Here is a 17,328-nt window from a genome sequence, read left to right on the forward strand (position 1 = left end):
AGTTGAGGTTGGCATTTGACCTTAAGAGGTTGGCATCTATGGTTGAGGTCAGCATTTGACCTTAAGGTCGTTATATAGGGTCGAGGTTGGTAGGTCAGCTAACAATATCGGTGCTTGTAAATGAGATTTGTAGGTTTGTTGACAAATCTTATTTTCAAATTGGTCTAAGTGTTTCAGCTCAGTTATTGAATCTCTTTGCTTGCTCATCTTCCCTAAGCCAAGGTATTTTAGAGAGTTTGCTTGGATGCTCTTGTTGCCATGTATCTCATTAAGTAGGTAAGCTCAATTTTACCCATAAAAAATATCATCTTAATCCAAAACTTCTATGATCCAAATAAAGAATATTTTTTTTTCTTGTGGTGTGGTCTACTTAGCTCTTGGTATATTTCAATTTTGCGCTCATGTCCTAAAATGAGCTGAAAAAATAGGTGAAGGAAGCAGATGCAACACACATTATAGGTGAGACAATAGAGTTTACTCGGTAAGCAATTTGTGCTCAGCATTACAAGCACGATTTTAACGGAAGCGGTTAGGGTACTACCCCACCTATCCTGAACTCAGAGCAGGCTGCTTGGAGGGGCCACCATGATGTATGGTTTTATCTACATTGTCCATCAATTTTTCTACATCCTTTTAGGATATGAGCCAAAATATGAGGCATAACCAGGTTCAAGTGGATCACACCAGAGGAAGCAGTGGTGCTAATGACTCCCAATGTTGAAACCTTCTTAGGGTCTACGGTGATATTTTTGATCAAGATGATATTTGTGTTTTATCTTAGTTGAGGTCTGTGTGACCTTAACAAATAGGTTGGATAAAATTAGGAAGTTTCAATGGTCAATGTTTACTGCGGTGTGGTCCACCTGAGAGTTGTATCTACTTTACTTTTCGGACAATGCTTTATATTAATCTGAAAAAAAAAAAAAACGGATGGATGGTGTAGATATACAATAGCATAAATCAAGGTGGGCCTATGGTCAGGATCCCACGGACATCACTGGATCGTCCCGAGTCGCAGCTATGACGCATAATTGAAAAAGGCAGTGGAATGTAATATTCCTGATTAAATATCCAGTAAATATTTTTTATCCTATTAAATTGTTGCGTTGATTTATGATGTGGATTGCGTCCTTATTTATTTATTTATTTTACGGGCAGGAGCTTTGAGTGCCCAGCGTGATGTATGGGTCTTATCCACACCGTCCATCCATTTTTTCATATCATTCTAGAGTATGAGCTCAAAAATGAGACATATCCAAGGCTCAAGTGGGCTAAACAATGGGGATTAAACTCTTAAGGTTGAAAAATTCTTGGGGTCGCAGAAGTTTTGGATGGAGCTGATATTAGTGTTTATCTTCATCCAGGTCCATGTAACTTTATGCATAGCTTGGATGGAAAATAAAAATCACGGTGGGCCCTAGAAAAGTTTCAACGGTGAGAATTATCATCACCGCTGCTTCCTGTGGTGTGGTCTACTTGAACCTTGGGTATGCCGTACTTTTGGTCTTGTATCCTAAAATGATGAGAAGAAAAATGGGTGGACGGTGTGGATAAGATACATACATCACGGTAGCCACTCAAAGCTACTGCCTGTTTCCAGCTGAGACGGGCGGGGGTAGGAGGCAATCCGCGTCCATTCATATCAGCACTGATGACGTGGCCAATTAAATTTTAGGGCAAGGTAACTCCCCGTGGGATGGGATTGCGTCCTACCCCGCCGGGACGGATAACCATCCGGGCAGGGCTCTGTGGGACCCACCGTGATGTAAGTGTTTTATCCAAGCTGTTAATCGCTTTTCTCATATCATTTTAAGATTTGAGGCAAAAATTGAGAAAGGTACAAGCTTAAGTGGACCACAAAGCAGGGATTTAATCTCCACCATTAAAAACATCTTGGGAGCTGGAGAAGTTTCGGATCAACTAATATTTGTTTTTTCACTTCATCCACGTCTACATGACCTTATTAATAGGTTGGATGATAAAAAAACATCACGGTAGCCCTTAAAAAGGTTTCAACGGTAGGTGTCATTATCGCTGCCGCTTCCTCCGGTGTGGTCCCCTGGAGCTGTGGACCTGTTTCAATTTTACTTCCATACTTTAAAATGACACGAGAAAAGCGATAGACGGAGGGTATAAAACACTTAAGGCCCTTTTGGCCGGGTGGATTGAAAGGGATTGAATGGTATTAGGGTGGATGGCATGGATTTTTAGGTAATGATGGCGTTGTCAGTGGATTGCCTTGAGATACATGGGATTGCTACTACCCTGGATTACTATATCTAGTCTGTTTGGCACGCCAATCCCGGGATTAAACCTTCCCGTCCCTTCGAATCCCTCGAACTAAACACGTCTCAGGCAAATTTGTATGGATTAAAGTGGATTGGATGGGATTTAAAGGTAATGATGGTGTTGTCAGTGGATTGTCTCAAGACCCATGGGATTGGGATCAGATCACCGACTCTGTTTGGTACGCCCGGCCAATCCCGGGATTTAACTTCCAATCCCTACCAATACCCTCCAATACCTTCCAATCCGACCCGCCAAACGTGCCCTTAGGGGGTAGGACGCAATCCGCGTCCCTCCCCGTGCGCTGAAAACTGATGATCCGCACTCCTTCCTACCTTAAGACTGTGCGGTGGCTTTTACTCTTGCCTCTTGTCCAGGTAGCCATTCCACCCTGAGATGGTATGATGGCATAATGGCTTTCAGCTGTGCTCTGATTGAAGTTTTACTTTCCACAGGTTGCCCCACCAGAATTTGAACAAGGATATAGTGTTGGCTATTATGCTACCGGTTAAGAACCTAACCAACATGCCAAAAGCCACAAGACCGAAGGAGTGCATAAAGGTAGGTTCATAAGCCACTAAAAACACTAACAAAGAGATAACATTTAGGTAGAAGCATATATTTCATATCTTATAAACTTTAAAACCAAAGGTCATATTTCAATAAGTACATAGCCCAATTAATCAAAGTATATATGAGTAGAGAACAGTCTATCCTTCCAAGCTCAAGAGAAGGAAACGATCATGAGAGAGAGAGAGATACTAGAGAGAAGTCATGTCGTATGTGCGTTTAGGTGTACGTGTAAAGGTAGACTTGCAGAGATCGAAGTAGAGCGGAAATTGTATAAAAGCAAATATTGTAATGGGAAAGCAGGCAACCACATAGACTGGAAGGGCAACAAGCTTCAGCTCCCTCTTAAGCACAAAGAAATGACCAGCACAGAAGGAAACCAACATGGTAGCAAGTGAGAGGAAGAGAGTGGTGAGGCCCAAAATCAATCTCCAGGGCAAGACTATCTCGAAATCCGACTCTCGGTATCGCGAAGTGAGAACTGTCAGGAAGATAGTCAGGGAGGTGATGGAGAAGCACAGCGCAACCAATGAAGTGATGGCAAAGACATTAAATATGGGCTGCCCTTCCAACACTGGCTCGCCTTTATCTTGCCTCAAGCCACCTGGCACGGTGGCAGACGTTGCGAAAGCCACTGTAGCGATGAGCGCGGCAATGATGGAGCATGACTGAGATGGAGGCGGATTTCCTGCGAAAGCCTTTCGCAGGAAGTTCCTGCGCAAGGATCTCGGTGGGACCCACTACAATGTATGTGAGAAATCCATTCCGTCCATCCGTTTTGAGATCTCATTTTATGGCGTGTGAAAAAAAATGAGGCGGATAAAAAACTCAAGTGGGTCACACGAGAGGGAAAATTAGGGAAAGAAATTTCTACCGTTGAAATCTTCCCAGTCTCCACCTTGATGTTTATATGTTATCTAAACCGTTTATAAGGTCATTGTCAATGGGATTAAGTGAAAAAACCAAAAATATAGACTGATACAATAATTTTGTGGGCATACGAATGCTTCAACGGTGCTCATTGAATGATCACTGTTTCCTCTCGTGTGCCCCATTTTAGTTCTATATACATCTAATTTTTCATCTCAAGTCCTTAAATGATCTCGAAAAACGGATGGACGGATTGGATTTATCAAAAACATGTCTGTGGGCCCCACCTAGCATCCTTGCGCAGGAACTTCCTGCGAAAGGCTTTCGCAGGAAATCCGCGTCCGACTGAGATGTATTAATTAGCCATGTGCTGCCTTCCTTGACCAAATCTTCGTGCGTCTCCGTGAAGACTTCCTTCGGCGTGTGGTCCTTTTTATTTTTCCGCGTATAGAAATGGTGGTTCACTTTTTCTCCGACAAACTGGGAGGTCATGATTGGATAAGAGTACAAAGTATTTAAGTTACCTGTTTGATTTGCTGAAATTATGTAGTAAATTAAAAGGAATTATGTAACAATTACAAAATACTTCACCTGTCTGCTAATACAGCTTCATTTAACCGAAGATTCTCAAAATATATTAATGCTGTTTAATTTTAGATTTCCAAAATAATTTTATAAAAATTACAATAATTATAAATTCTTTTATTTGTTTTTTGAATGCATAACCATATAAAACGATTCAATCAATTCACGTGTAAGCTTAAACCACTTATCACCTAGAATGAGCGGGAAACGGATTGGCTACTCCCTGACACCAGCCAATGGCTGGTGGTCGGTGCTATGTGGGCCCCACCATGATGTAGGTGTTTCATCCATGCCGTCCATCTATTTTTACAGATCATTTTATGATATGATTTAAAAAATGAGGTATATCCAAATCTCAAGTGGACCACATTACAGGAAACAATGTTGAATGAGGGTCAAACGTTAAAAACATTTTGGGGGTCACAAAAGTTTTGGATCAAGCTGATCTTTGCTTTTTCTCTTCATCTGGGACTGTATGACCTAATCAACAGATTGGATGTTAAATAAACAGTATAGTGGGCCTTAGGAGGATTTTAATGGTGGATATCCAATCACTATTGTTTTCATGTGGTGTGATCCACCTGAGATTTATATCCCTCTCATTTTTGAGTTCATGTATAAAATGACATGTAAAAATGAATGAACGGAATGGATGAAATATATACATCATGACGGGGCCCACAGAGCACTGACCATCAGCCACGGAGCTAGTGGCAGAGGGAGTAGCCAATCCGTTTCCGAGTGAGCGTTACCACAACTTCTGGTATGGCGCCATACTTCCCTGCCAGCTTGCGACCCATGTTGGGCATCTGTACCATGAAAAAGGTAAGACCCCTGCGCGAAAATCAGCCTTCTCAATAATCAATCCCATACTTGCATTTTTTTTTTTTTAAAGAGAAGGGCAATGCCCCTGTATCTATATTGATAGAACACATGATTTGCAACCTAGAATTTCGGGCGGGCATCACAAAATACAATGGGCCTCACCTATCATATTAGCTGAACAGGATCAGAACCAAAAGAAAAGAAGAAGGAGAATAAATTAAAATAGGGCATGATGCACACCCAACTCGCAGGCTAACAATGAGGGGCTATGGCTCGAAACTCTATATTTGGCTTGAATGCACGATTACAGGGTTCTCACTATCCGTTTGACTCGAAACTTCATATCTGGTCTGAGGATTATAAAGTAACCGTACACGTAAAATTTCAGCCATTGGATCTTTGCGAAAGTGGCCCAAAGGAAAGATTAGCCATAAAATCACCGATTTAGGGCCCACCTGATCTCTGGATATGCTACAAACTTGGGCTCAACCCCTTAAATTAGATGGAAAGACGGATGAATGGAGCAGATTTCTTAAAACGTCACTGTGGACCCCACCTTGAGTGGTGTGCGAGTGCAAACACACGTGCACTCGTAGTGCACTGGAAGTCAAGTCGGGTCAAACCGACTTTGACCTGACTCTCATCCGAATTCACTTCCAACGTCCGCACGCTGGGACGCTGAGATGATGAGTGGCTCATGACCATCATTTTGATGGTTGATCCGGACCATCCACTCAAACCGGACGGTGGGACCGACCATAACCATGGAGTCCATCTACAACCATGCACGCAATCGCAAGATGACCGCTTCAAGCGCTGGATGAATGGTAGGAAGATTTTATCCCTCGGGTCGCACCAAACTCAAGAAAAGGTGTCCATCCCTGACTGAAATATTGCGAAGAGTCTAATTTACGGAGTGGATTTCTCCATTAACGTCGATCAGGGGCCCACCGAACATCTCAAAGTAGATCCCGTGCGCAAGAACGTGCGCAACAACGTCCGGACGCTGTGGGCCAGTTACAAGATCAAGATCACGTCCGGATGCATGATCCGGACCGTCCAAAAGCTTGGAAAGGGGGTCCTGACCCCAACCATGGAGCCAAATCATTTTTTGGTATGATCTTCTGGCCAAAACTCTCATCCAAATGCAAGACGGTTTGCGTTTTCTTGCACGCAAGACGTTTCCAATTATTGCTACATAAGGTTACGCATGCATTACCGCCCTACCTTCTATTTATAAAAGAGAGGGAGAGAAGGACGTGAGGGGATCATTTGACGGGGAGGAAGAGAGAGAAAGAGAGAGAGTGTGTGGACGGCTGGTTGCTAGAAAGTTCTTCCTTCTTCCTTCTTCTTTAGTTTTCCTTTGATGTTTTTTAAGGGATTTAGTTTAATCATGTATGTGAATGGCTAAACCTCTTAGCTAAGGCTAAGAGGTAAAACTTGTAGCGTGATGGGTTGTGTTCTATGGCTTTAATTCATATTTAAGTTGAAATATCTTTGATTTTAGTTTGATTATAAGAAATACTTTTAGTGTTTAATGGTTTATTGTGACTTAAATTACAATAGACCTACGATAGCTTTGAGTATGTTCTTTTCATTATTGAGGTTGTGAACTTGAAAACCCTGTTGTTCACCATTGTCTGATGTGCATAGTTGGATGATGGAACCCTTCATAACGTTCACAATTCTCTCAGAGTGGTTGTGGATTGGTAAATTCTATTGTTTGCTTTGTCTCATGGGCATGGTCATGTGATGGAATCAATTCTAGTTCTCATACCTTTCATTCATTGAGAACTAGAATAAAGGAAGTTCAGATTTGAGTTTTAATGAATTATCCTCCAATTGGATTAAGATGGGACTCTGATTCCAGTTGTGTTTGTGAATTAAGCATAGATCTCCCTGATATCTACAAGTGGATCCTTGGAAACCCTAGTTTTTCACCTTTGAATTCACAAGTTTTAGTTTAATAATTCACCATTATTCTCTTACATTCTCCTGATTTAGATTACATCTTCTTCTAGTTTTAGTTCTAGTTACTTTCAGAATACTACAAGGTTCAGTCCCTGTGAATTCGACCTCAGTCTTACTAAGATTATTACTACATCACGACCCTATACTTGGGGTTGTGAACAAATACCCTATCGGGCAGTTTTGTTTTGCACCATAGAAGAGATCCCATGACTAGTGCATGGTCAGTCAATGGGAATGTGGTTGAGAGTTTATAGGTAAGATAAAGAAACTCGAAGAAAGCTTGAAAGAATATGACAAGAATTGCGTTATTAACTTGGTTGAACTTATAATACTGGTTGGTGAAATGACTGAAGATGGTATAGACCTGAAAGATATGAAAAAAGCCTAATCATATTTATATTGGCGCTGGTTGCCTAATACAATCTCAAGCTGAAATAAATGGATGTGAAGACTACCTTCCTGCATGGGGAATTGAAATAACATATTTACATTAACCAACCAGAAGGTTTCAAAATACAAGAGGCATAAAACAAGGTTTGTAGGTTAAAGAGGTCATTGCATGGACTAAAACAGTTGCCTAAGCAGTGGTACAAGAAATTTGATCTTTCAAGGTGAGTTAGAAGTTTACCAGGAGTGAGTATGATGATTGTGTCTATTACATGACACTAAGTGATAGAAAGTTTATTATTTTGGTATTGTATGTTGATGAAATGCTTATTGCTAGTCATAACATGTCTAAGATCGACATACTAAAGGCTCATCTATCAGGGACATTCGAGATGAAAGATCCTAGGGTTGAAAAGAGGGTTCTCGACATTGACATAAATAAAGACAGGAAGAGGATGGTCATTGTTCTCCACGTGGCTCATTTTAAGCTTTCTTCTGAATAGTGTCTCGAGATAGATAAAGAAAAGTAGGTTGTCTCATGTGCCTTATTTAAGCATAGTTGGCAGCATGATGTATGACATGGACTGTACAAGACAGGATATTTCACATGCGGTGGGTGTTGTTAGCATATATGTCTATCCTTGAGGGGTAACACTTAGATGAGTGAAATGGATACTTCGATATATTCAAGGTATGTAGGACTACATCTTATTATTTAAAAAAATAGGAGATAAATTAGTAAATATATGAATTCTGATTATGCGAGCAGTGTGGACAATAGAAGGTCGACTTTTGGTTACTCGTTTGTGCTAGCGGGTGGAGTGATCATTTAGATGTCGAAGCTTTAGTCTGGTGGCTCTTTCCACAACTGAAACTAAGTATATGGTAGTGATTAAAGCATTTAAGGAAGGTGTTTAGTTAAGGAGGGTGATAAATTAGTTAGGGCTTCAGCAGGAGGTCGTGCCAATCAATTGCGATAGCGAAAGTATGATCAGTTTGGCTAAGAATTATGTTTATCACTCACATACTAAACATATTGATGTGCATCACCATTTTATCCGATATGTGCTTTGAGAAGGATGCATGACTCTAGAGAAGAATCACACAAGCGTGAATTCGGCTCACATGCTTATGAAGCTGGTTCCCACCGAGAAGTTCAAATTTTATGTAACTTCTCAAGGCTTGACAAATGCGTAAATGGAATATAAAGTATACATGAGAAGAGATGATGAAGCTAAGGTGGAAGGAAGAATTTGAGACGAGGATAATGAGTTATGAAGAATAAAGATTGAAGAAATGGTGGAGATTGTTGTTGATGTCTTAAATATGTCAATAACAGGGTTTGTCGATGCTATCGATAGACCACTCAATGTTATCAAGTAGATGTCGATGCCATTAATAGATGCTCAATCCCATCGGAAAAATCTGAAAAATCCATGTTGGTTGCTCGGACATTTTGGTGTTGCTACTCGATGACATCGAAGTAAGTTCGACGCCATCGACATATATTCAATGGGTTGTCGATGCCATCGGAGGTCCCATCGAGCGCGCAGGCAGAGTTATGTAAGTGCAGGATTTGTTTCCTATTTCGGTTGTGATAGTATATATATCGGGTGTAATCGGGATTAGGAAGAGAGAGAGAGAGAGAGAGAGAGAGAGAGATGTATTAGGGCTTTCTAAATCGTTCCTAACGGTTCATTGGCATAACTAGAGCTTGTGAAGTATATTCGAGGCTTATTCGAATCGGTAAGACTCTGCCTCTTGTAATTTTTGCTTTCATAGTGCATTACTCATCGCTTTATGCTGTGGTTTTTCCCGTAAGGGTTTTTCCATGTAAAATTCAGATTATTCTTATTTGGGTTTGGTTGTGCGATTGCATGTACTTTGCATGATTCATTTTTGTATGCTTCCACAGTTCCCCAATAGCTGTGAGGCTATCCACGCTGAGGAGGGTCCTACTGACTTGCTACTCAATTCCTAAATGAGCCAAAGCATCTGCAACCCCATTCACTTCTCTTAGAGCATACACTATACAAATGACAACCTTCCTTTTGAGGGAATTGATCAGCCCTCCAATACCACAAGCTCTAATGGATCACAAAATCCATGTTAAGTATATTAACCATGGATTTGGAGTCACTTTTGACCACAATCCGGGGGGAGCCCTCGGGAGATAGAATAGGCCATGCCCTTTACCAAAGTTTTCATTTATGCACATTGATTAGACCTAAATCCATAGGCTGAGGAGAAAGCGAAATGGACAATCCCTTTACCATTCCTGCACACACCTGTTGAGGGTCAAATATTGCATATTAGACCCTAGTTATTACATGGATTTACGACCATGAAAATGTTTAAAGACCTATTTAAATCGTGTTTGTGCTGCAGGGTGAATTTACGAGCATGTGACTGAAAAGGATGTTAAGAGTGTGGATTTAACACTCTGATGTCACTAAGGTATGGGAAGGACTCCAAGGGACCAAGATCGACAGATTTACACGCCGAAGATTAGAGAAATTCTAGCCATTCACCTTAAACAGGCCTAAAAGACGTCTAGAATGCAAGATTACAGGGTTCCCACCATCTGATCGGCTCAAAACTTTATACAAGGCCTGAGGACTCTAAATTAACCGTACACGTCGAATTTTAGCTAGTGAATCCCTTTGGAAGTGGCCCAATGGACAGATCAGCCCATAAACCATTGATTTTAGGTCCATTTGATTTTTGGATATGCTTCAAACTTGGGTTCAGCCCATTAAATGAGGTGATAAAACGTATGGATGGAGTGGATCTCTCAGAAACATCACCAAGGACTCCAACTGAGTTAGGGTGTGCATGGTGCACAAGTGCACCAGATGTGCACGACAACTGTACTTCTTTTTAAAATGGGTTGGTCCCGTGACTGACTTAAAAACGGCAACTGCCATTTTGTTCTTCCGCAGACAGTTGTGCAGGAGCATTTTCGGAAGCTGGTGGGCCACCATCATGGACCATCTGTCCGATCCAAGTTGTCCATATTGTAGAGGAGCTCGGGACAGTCGAACTCATGTTTACCTCGTACATCAATGCAAGCACACGTGCAGGTCACAACGGTCATAAAAAGCCCGTTCTGCTTCGTTCAAACCTATGGCGACATGATTTCTTCCGTGGGTCACACCGAATCTGATCTAAAACTATCCCTTCCCATTCGAAATTTCGAGAGGAATTCGGTGGACGGAATGGATTTCCCAAAAAAAAATTGAAGTGGGCCCCACCGACTTCAACAACGAACCCACCTTAAACAGACCCTGTTTTCCGAGTCCGGACGAGTCTGGGATTTGCGGGGAGTAGTGGGTCACGATCGTTTATCTTTTGAGTGATCCAGACCATCCAATGTGTCCACAGGGAGGCCAATACCCTAGCCAAGATTTCAGAATTGACAGATAGGTTTATATCGCGCCGCAAATATGCTCCAAACGCAAGACGTTTTTGCACTTTCGCTGCGCATGCGAACTCAGCTGCGTAAACAGTTTTCATCCAATTTCCACCGACTCCAGCTCTTTCCTCTTGTGCGTGAGAGCTCTCCAACGACGGTAACAGCCTATAAAAGAAAGAGGAAAGAGAAAAGATGGGGGGCTTTAGACGTGAGAGAGAGAGAGAGAGAGAGAGAGAGAGAGAGAGAGAGAGAGGATTGATTAAGAGTTTTTATTTCTTATGTGTTTGTTTTTATGATTTTTTAAGAGATTTAGCCCAATTACGTCAGGCTAAACCTCTTAGCTAGGGCTAAGAGGTGAAGCTTGTGGCGTGATGGGAGTACTCCTACGGCTTTGATTCAAGTTGAACTGATTTTGATGCTAGTTGATTTTATGGAATGCTTTCAATTTTTAATGATGTATTGTGACTTAAATTACAATATATCTGGATGGTTTTGAGTATGTCCATTCTCTTATTGTGATTATGCAGTTAGGAAGCCCTGTTGTTCACCATTGCCCCTTGGACATGGTGGGATGATAGAATCCTTCCTAACATTCATATATCTTCTGATTGGTTGTGGATTGGTTTAGTTCTATTGTTTACCTTGTCTCATGGGCATGGATTTGTGATGGATTTATATTTAATTCTTATACCTTTCATCTCTTTGAAAAATAGATCAAAGGAAGTTCAGATTGTGCTTTAGTGATATACCTTCCAACTGGATGAAGATGAGACTCAAAGTCCAGTTTAGTTCATGAATCAAGCGTAGATCTCCCTGATCTCTACAAGTGGATCCTCTGAATCCCTAGTTCCCTACCTCTGAATTCTACATATTTTAGTTTACTATTTCACCATTATTCCTGAAATTCACCTGATTTAGATTTTATCTTATTCTAATTCTAGTTCTGGTTATTTTCGAATTACGTACAGGTTTCAGTCCTTGTGGATTCGACCTCGGTCTCACTGAGTTTATTACTACATCACAACCCTATACTTGGGGAGTGAACAACACCCCCTCCACCTGATTGCCCCAAGTTGACCCTAGCTGAGCCATCAACATTGAGCTTGACCCACCCCTCCTTAGGAGCTTCCCACCTCACCAACAATGCGGAGGGGTGACTACTAGGCTTGAAATCTAAGTTTAGACTAGGGATAAGATCCCTACTATTAAAGGATCCACAAGAGGAGGAAGGAAGATTATGAGCTATAAGGAAAATCATGCTCTTGATATGGGAAATCACTCTCCCCACATCTATGGGGATCCACTCAAATCTACACTCGTTTTTCAGCCCTCTAGGTTTCCCATAGAATCAAGCCAGGGAGCAAACCCCTCATGGAACGGACAATGTCTGAAGAGGAAGCCGTTGTCCACCATTAGATAGCACGACCTACCGCCAATTGCCCCTCTAAGAACAACAAGAAAAACATGGAAGATAAGGTTTTCCATACCTTTTTCATTAGTTCCCCCTCTACAAAAAGGTGTTCCAAAGATTCTGCATCATATTTGTTCTTTGAATTGTAGTAGACTCACTTCGAAGATAGTTGAACACCCTTGGATTAGACTCTAGTATCGACAAGAACAACTTGTGACAACAACCTCCAAACCAAGACTGAGATTTTTAGGGGCATCTTTGAGTGCCACACTCATTTCGCCCAGGATCTTCGCACGGTCGAGGCCCTACATAACTGCCAAGTAGTCCTGATTGAAATCTTCACAGAAGATTCCAATGGCCAAACTCACACATCATTGTCGGAAACTATGCAGAAGCCTTCAAATTTGAATGAGTCCCAGACATTCTCCGACAAGAACTCGAAAACTGGGTTAACTTGGAGTAGACCATTAGGCCCCAAGATATCTTTCACCTGGAGGTTACTGAGGTCATTGGGAAAGGGCGAGAAACACCTACCACATAGGGGACCTAGACCCGTCAAGTCATCACTCCAAAAATTACAATCTCCTTTACCTATTAACCACTTGTTGTTCTCTTCCATAAGAGGCAACACTTCTCAAACTCGCTTCCAACAAGGAGAGTTGGACCCACCACAGATGCCACCAATTGAACATGTATAGTCAGCTTTATGCTTTTCTCTCATAAACAAGCTACATAAGGAAGGCTTATCTAAATATCTAATAGACCACGACATCTTCATTCGAAGTCTTTTCATCATATCAGGGAGCTTCTTCATCCCAAACCTCCTTCCTCTTTTAGTATTGATATCTTCTTCTAGCTAGACTAATGTAAGTTGTTGTAAGCTTCCCCATAACCCCAGAAAAAATTTGCAAAGCATTTCTCATAGAGGCGAGAACTGATTTTGGCACATTCGCTATAGCTAGGGAGTGGATAGGGATGCTGGAAAGGACATGATTTAAAAGTGTCACTCTCCCTGCTTGAAATAAGCATATGCCAATCCACTATTTAATTCTATTACGTACCTTATCAACTAGCGGCTGAAAAAACACCCTCTGAGCTCTGCTTTTAAATATTGGTAGTCCTAGGTAGATGAAGTTGTTTCCTACTTTGGAGAAATTGATCATCCTTTCCATAACCCGTACCTTGCCCATCGACATATGAGAAGACACAAATAAATTGCTCTTAGACTTGTTAACTCTCTGCCTCGAGATAGCCTAGAATTTGGAAATAAAGTTCAGCACTACTTCAAGGGATCTATAACTCCCATTATTATAATGAAGATCAGAGTATCGTTAGGGAACATCAAGTAGGAAACTATGGGGCAACCTCTAGGCACCTTAAAAGGAGGACAAAATCCCCCTGTCAACCAGCCTTTTTAGACCCCTATTGAAGGCCTTAGCTGTAATGATATAAAAATAGAGGGAGAGATTGGGTTGCCTTGCTACAAACCACTCTCTGATTTGAAGTATCTGCATGCGTCTCCATTAACCAAAACTGAAAACTAGCTATTATCCGAACATTTCTCCGCCAGGCTAACTTAATCGCGGCTGAACCCCAAGTGATAAATGACCTCCTTTAGAAAATTCTAGTCCACTCTATCATATATATATATAAACAAAACTTCAATTTCTATTCATAGGTAAATCCAAAATTTACATTCGGACTTCCCCAGGAGAAAAAGGACTTGGAGAATGCCTATCATAACCAACTTAGGAAAGAAGAAAACAAAAGAAAAAAAAAACTGAATGACCGGGAGAGGGCCAATCGCCACTCTAAGGCTCCCTTATCGCCCCCAGCCCCACCTTATTTAGGAAGAGGAGCCCTCTGACTTGGGGAGGGAGATCACCAAGACGAACAAAGAAAAAGGAAGATTGACTATTGCTCCCCAGGCGCGCTAAGGCATCAGTTGGGGCATTACCTTCCCTGAAGATATGCCGAAACTCGACCTGACCTGTAAGTCGAAGTCTCTCTATCTTAATGAGCCAGTATCTCCATTTCCAACCTAATAGGGCACTCTTGTTCATGACCTTCACCACTAGCTGTGAGTCAGATTCAACCACCACTTTAGAATAGCCTATGGAGAAGCAATGGGAAAGAGCATCATGAACTGCACAAAGCTCGGCATTCATGTTTGAGCCCACCCCATAACCTTCTAAGAAAGCAAAGAGAAGCTCACCCTTGTCTCCTCTACAGACGCCTCCACCACCATCTTTACCTCGATTACCTCTAGAGGACCCGTCAACGTTAACCTTAACCCAATCCTTATTTGGTTTCAACCATTTAACCACCAAAGGTTGAAGGGACTGCCTCACCGACATTGAATCTCCTTCAGACGACGGAAGACTTTGGGAAGCTGCAACTCCCTTATGGAGCACACTATTGGATCCGCTGATGGTGGACATCCACCAGATGATGCGCACTATCAGAGCAGCTGGAGCGGGGGCCTTCCCATCATAAATTGAAGCATTTCTGGACTTCCACAGTTCCCATAACATCAAACAGGGGACCAGCTTCTGGATGAAAGAAATACTCACCCCATCAGTGGGAGAACTCCACCACTACATTAGCTTAGACTCAACTGAAGTTTCTGGCATCACGTTGATATCAAACATCACCCCAAAGTGATTCCAAGAGGCCATCGCCAGCTCACTCTCCAGAACTAAATGATGAATCGTCTCACCCGAGGGGCCCTTATTTGAGCCAACACCACGACACACATTTTGATGCCAGTTGAATGTCCCGTGCTTGGACGGCTTCATCAATTGGCATTGTTTTTTGTAAAATTTTCCAAACAAAAAGGGAAATCCTTGGGGGTAGCTTGGCATGCCACACCCACCTCGCCCAGCCTTTGTGGGGCAAGCTTGATCTGTAATTGGCCCAAGATAATTTGACGGAGAACAAGCTTGAGGTGGTGAATGGCTAAAATGGGCTATTGGGGTCTTCTAATAAACAAAAACCTTCCTAAAAAATGAAGTCTACAATTTCCGGGGGGAGGAAACCGAAGACCGCGGATGGAGGACTAGGGTATGCTTTCTCTATGTCCAATTTAATCAGGTTGCCACCGCGAACTTTCCTATTGATGTCCCTGAATAACTCATGGGCGAGAGTGATGGATTCCACAATCGAGCGGCTTGGGACAAAAGCTGACCGTTCATTTGAAATCAACCTATGTGAGATGACATTCAATAAACCGCTATGACTTTGGAGAAAATTTTATAAACACAGTTGGAAAGACTAATCGGAAAATAATCTGAGAGCTTAGTTGGATTTTGTGATTTTGGGATGAGACAAATCAGAGAGGATGTGAATGCTCTTGGAATGCTTCCTCCTATAAAGAGAAATCGAACTGCATCAAGTAAATCTTGAATAATAATGTCCCAGCAAGCTGATGGCAATAATCCTAGGCCCTAGTTGGAGGACTTTAGTTGATTAAAGATTAATTATTATAAAAATTATTCAACCATGGTGGACCTTGATGAAAGTCCTCCATTTGGCTGCTATGGTCGTCATATTTGTAATACAACTTATTGTAGGCCCAACATATAAATAATCAAATACCAAACGTATGCTTCACATGGGTAGAGAATGCTTATAAATAATGCACATGCATTATACATGCTGAGAGAGAGATGTTGTACCTTGTACCACTTGATCTCCCATTGCAATTGTAGTGCTGCACCATGAATAAGCCATGGCCGATTTTTCCCATATTTTGCTGCAAGGTGTAAGGCAGTGTTACCATCATTGTCTATCAAATTAAACATCCCTTCATCGTAGTATTTATCTCGTAAGAACTTGTACACGTTCGGTTGCCTATTCTCGACCGCCAGTAAGACAACATTCTTGCCTTTTGAATTGATTTGTCGAATGGCCGCAGGATACAATTTCAGAATAGTTTGCACCATCTCTTTCACTCCCATCCTTGCAGCGACTAAGATTGGAGTCTCGTATTTATCTATGCAATAAACATTATACGATAACTCAGATGCAAGAGATTTTTGTGGTTAACTGATGCACACTACTTCATGAAGATGAAAGTATAAAAATTAACTGAGTTTTGTAAATATTATAAAGAGAAGCATTTAATCACATACAAATACAAGAGACTAACATCTACCATTTAATGAGTTATTTTCCTTTCCACCATAAATATTATTGGAGGGCCTATGGGTGCACAAAAATTAAGGGATGCCTCCAGTGCTCCTGAGTTAAGGGAGTCTCCCTATATATATATATAAGCCATACATGAATAAATCCTAGCTTTTCATGCATTCAGCTAGTCTTAATAGTAAATGGGATTGAAACACACACGCAAGAAAAAGAAAAAGAAAAAAGAAACATGGGTTAATGTCATAACTTTTCAATCAAGACATCGTGCGCAAATAGGCATAAAAGGACAAATGTAACAATTGCTTACATTGAATAGGTAAAAGGTTTATTAGTAAATCTGGAACATTCACCGTTTAAGTCGCGCTATGCACAATAAGCAGGTCAAAAAAATAAAAATAAAAAATCAAAGTCCCACCATGCACAATAAGCAGGTAAAAAAAGAAAAAAAGAAAAAAGGAAAATCAGAAATAACGAAATATTCTTTTACCTAGCGAATTTTGATATTTTCTTTTTATATATATATATATATATATATATATATATATATATATATATATATATATATATATATATTCTTTCAGACCACCTACTTGTTACTCTCAGAGCCCTGCCAGTGAATAGCTAGGACTCTCACCAATACACATGCAATGTTAACAAGAAAATTGTTGAGCAACTGGAAGTCAAATTCCAATGGATCTCGTAAACCCGTTCACCAAATATTTTGTATCTTTGATGCATTGAAGATAAGAATATTAATATGCATCGATAACTTTTTTATATCAATTATATACATTGATCAAATAGGTCTATAAATATTTGTGTCTTACGACTAAGTTTTAATTAGCTGGTCATGAGCTGG

The 17,328-nt window shown here is 41.1% G+C and overlaps 1 protein-coding gene across 1 annotated transcript in view; it reads right to left on the reverse strand.

Moving 5' to 3' along the window:
• Positions 1–2,585: 2,585 nt before the first annotated feature.
• The window catches only part of LOC131238833 (ankyrin repeat-containing protein NPR4-like), a 90,068-nt gene continuing 75,325 nt past the window's right edge, over positions 2,586–17,328 (reverse strand). The window contains exons 3-5 of the mRNA XM_058236429.1: positions 15,998–16,314; positions 4,066–4,206; positions 2,586–3,524 (exon numbers count right to left, since the gene is read on the reverse strand). Coding sequence (XP_058092412.1) covers positions 3,048–3,524; positions 4,066–4,206; positions 15,998–16,314 — 935 coding nt within the window. The 3' untranslated portion in view covers positions 2,586–3,047. The remainder of the gene's footprint in view (positions 3,525–4,065; positions 4,207–15,997; positions 16,315–17,328) is intronic.

This window comes from Magnolia sinica, chromosome 3 (genome assembly GCF_029962835.1).
Source record: "Magnolia sinica isolate HGM2019 chromosome 3, MsV1, whole genome shotgun sequence".
In the NCBI taxonomy this organism is placed as follows: Eukaryota; Viridiplantae; Streptophyta; class Magnoliopsida; order Magnoliales; family Magnoliaceae; genus Magnolia; species Magnolia sinica.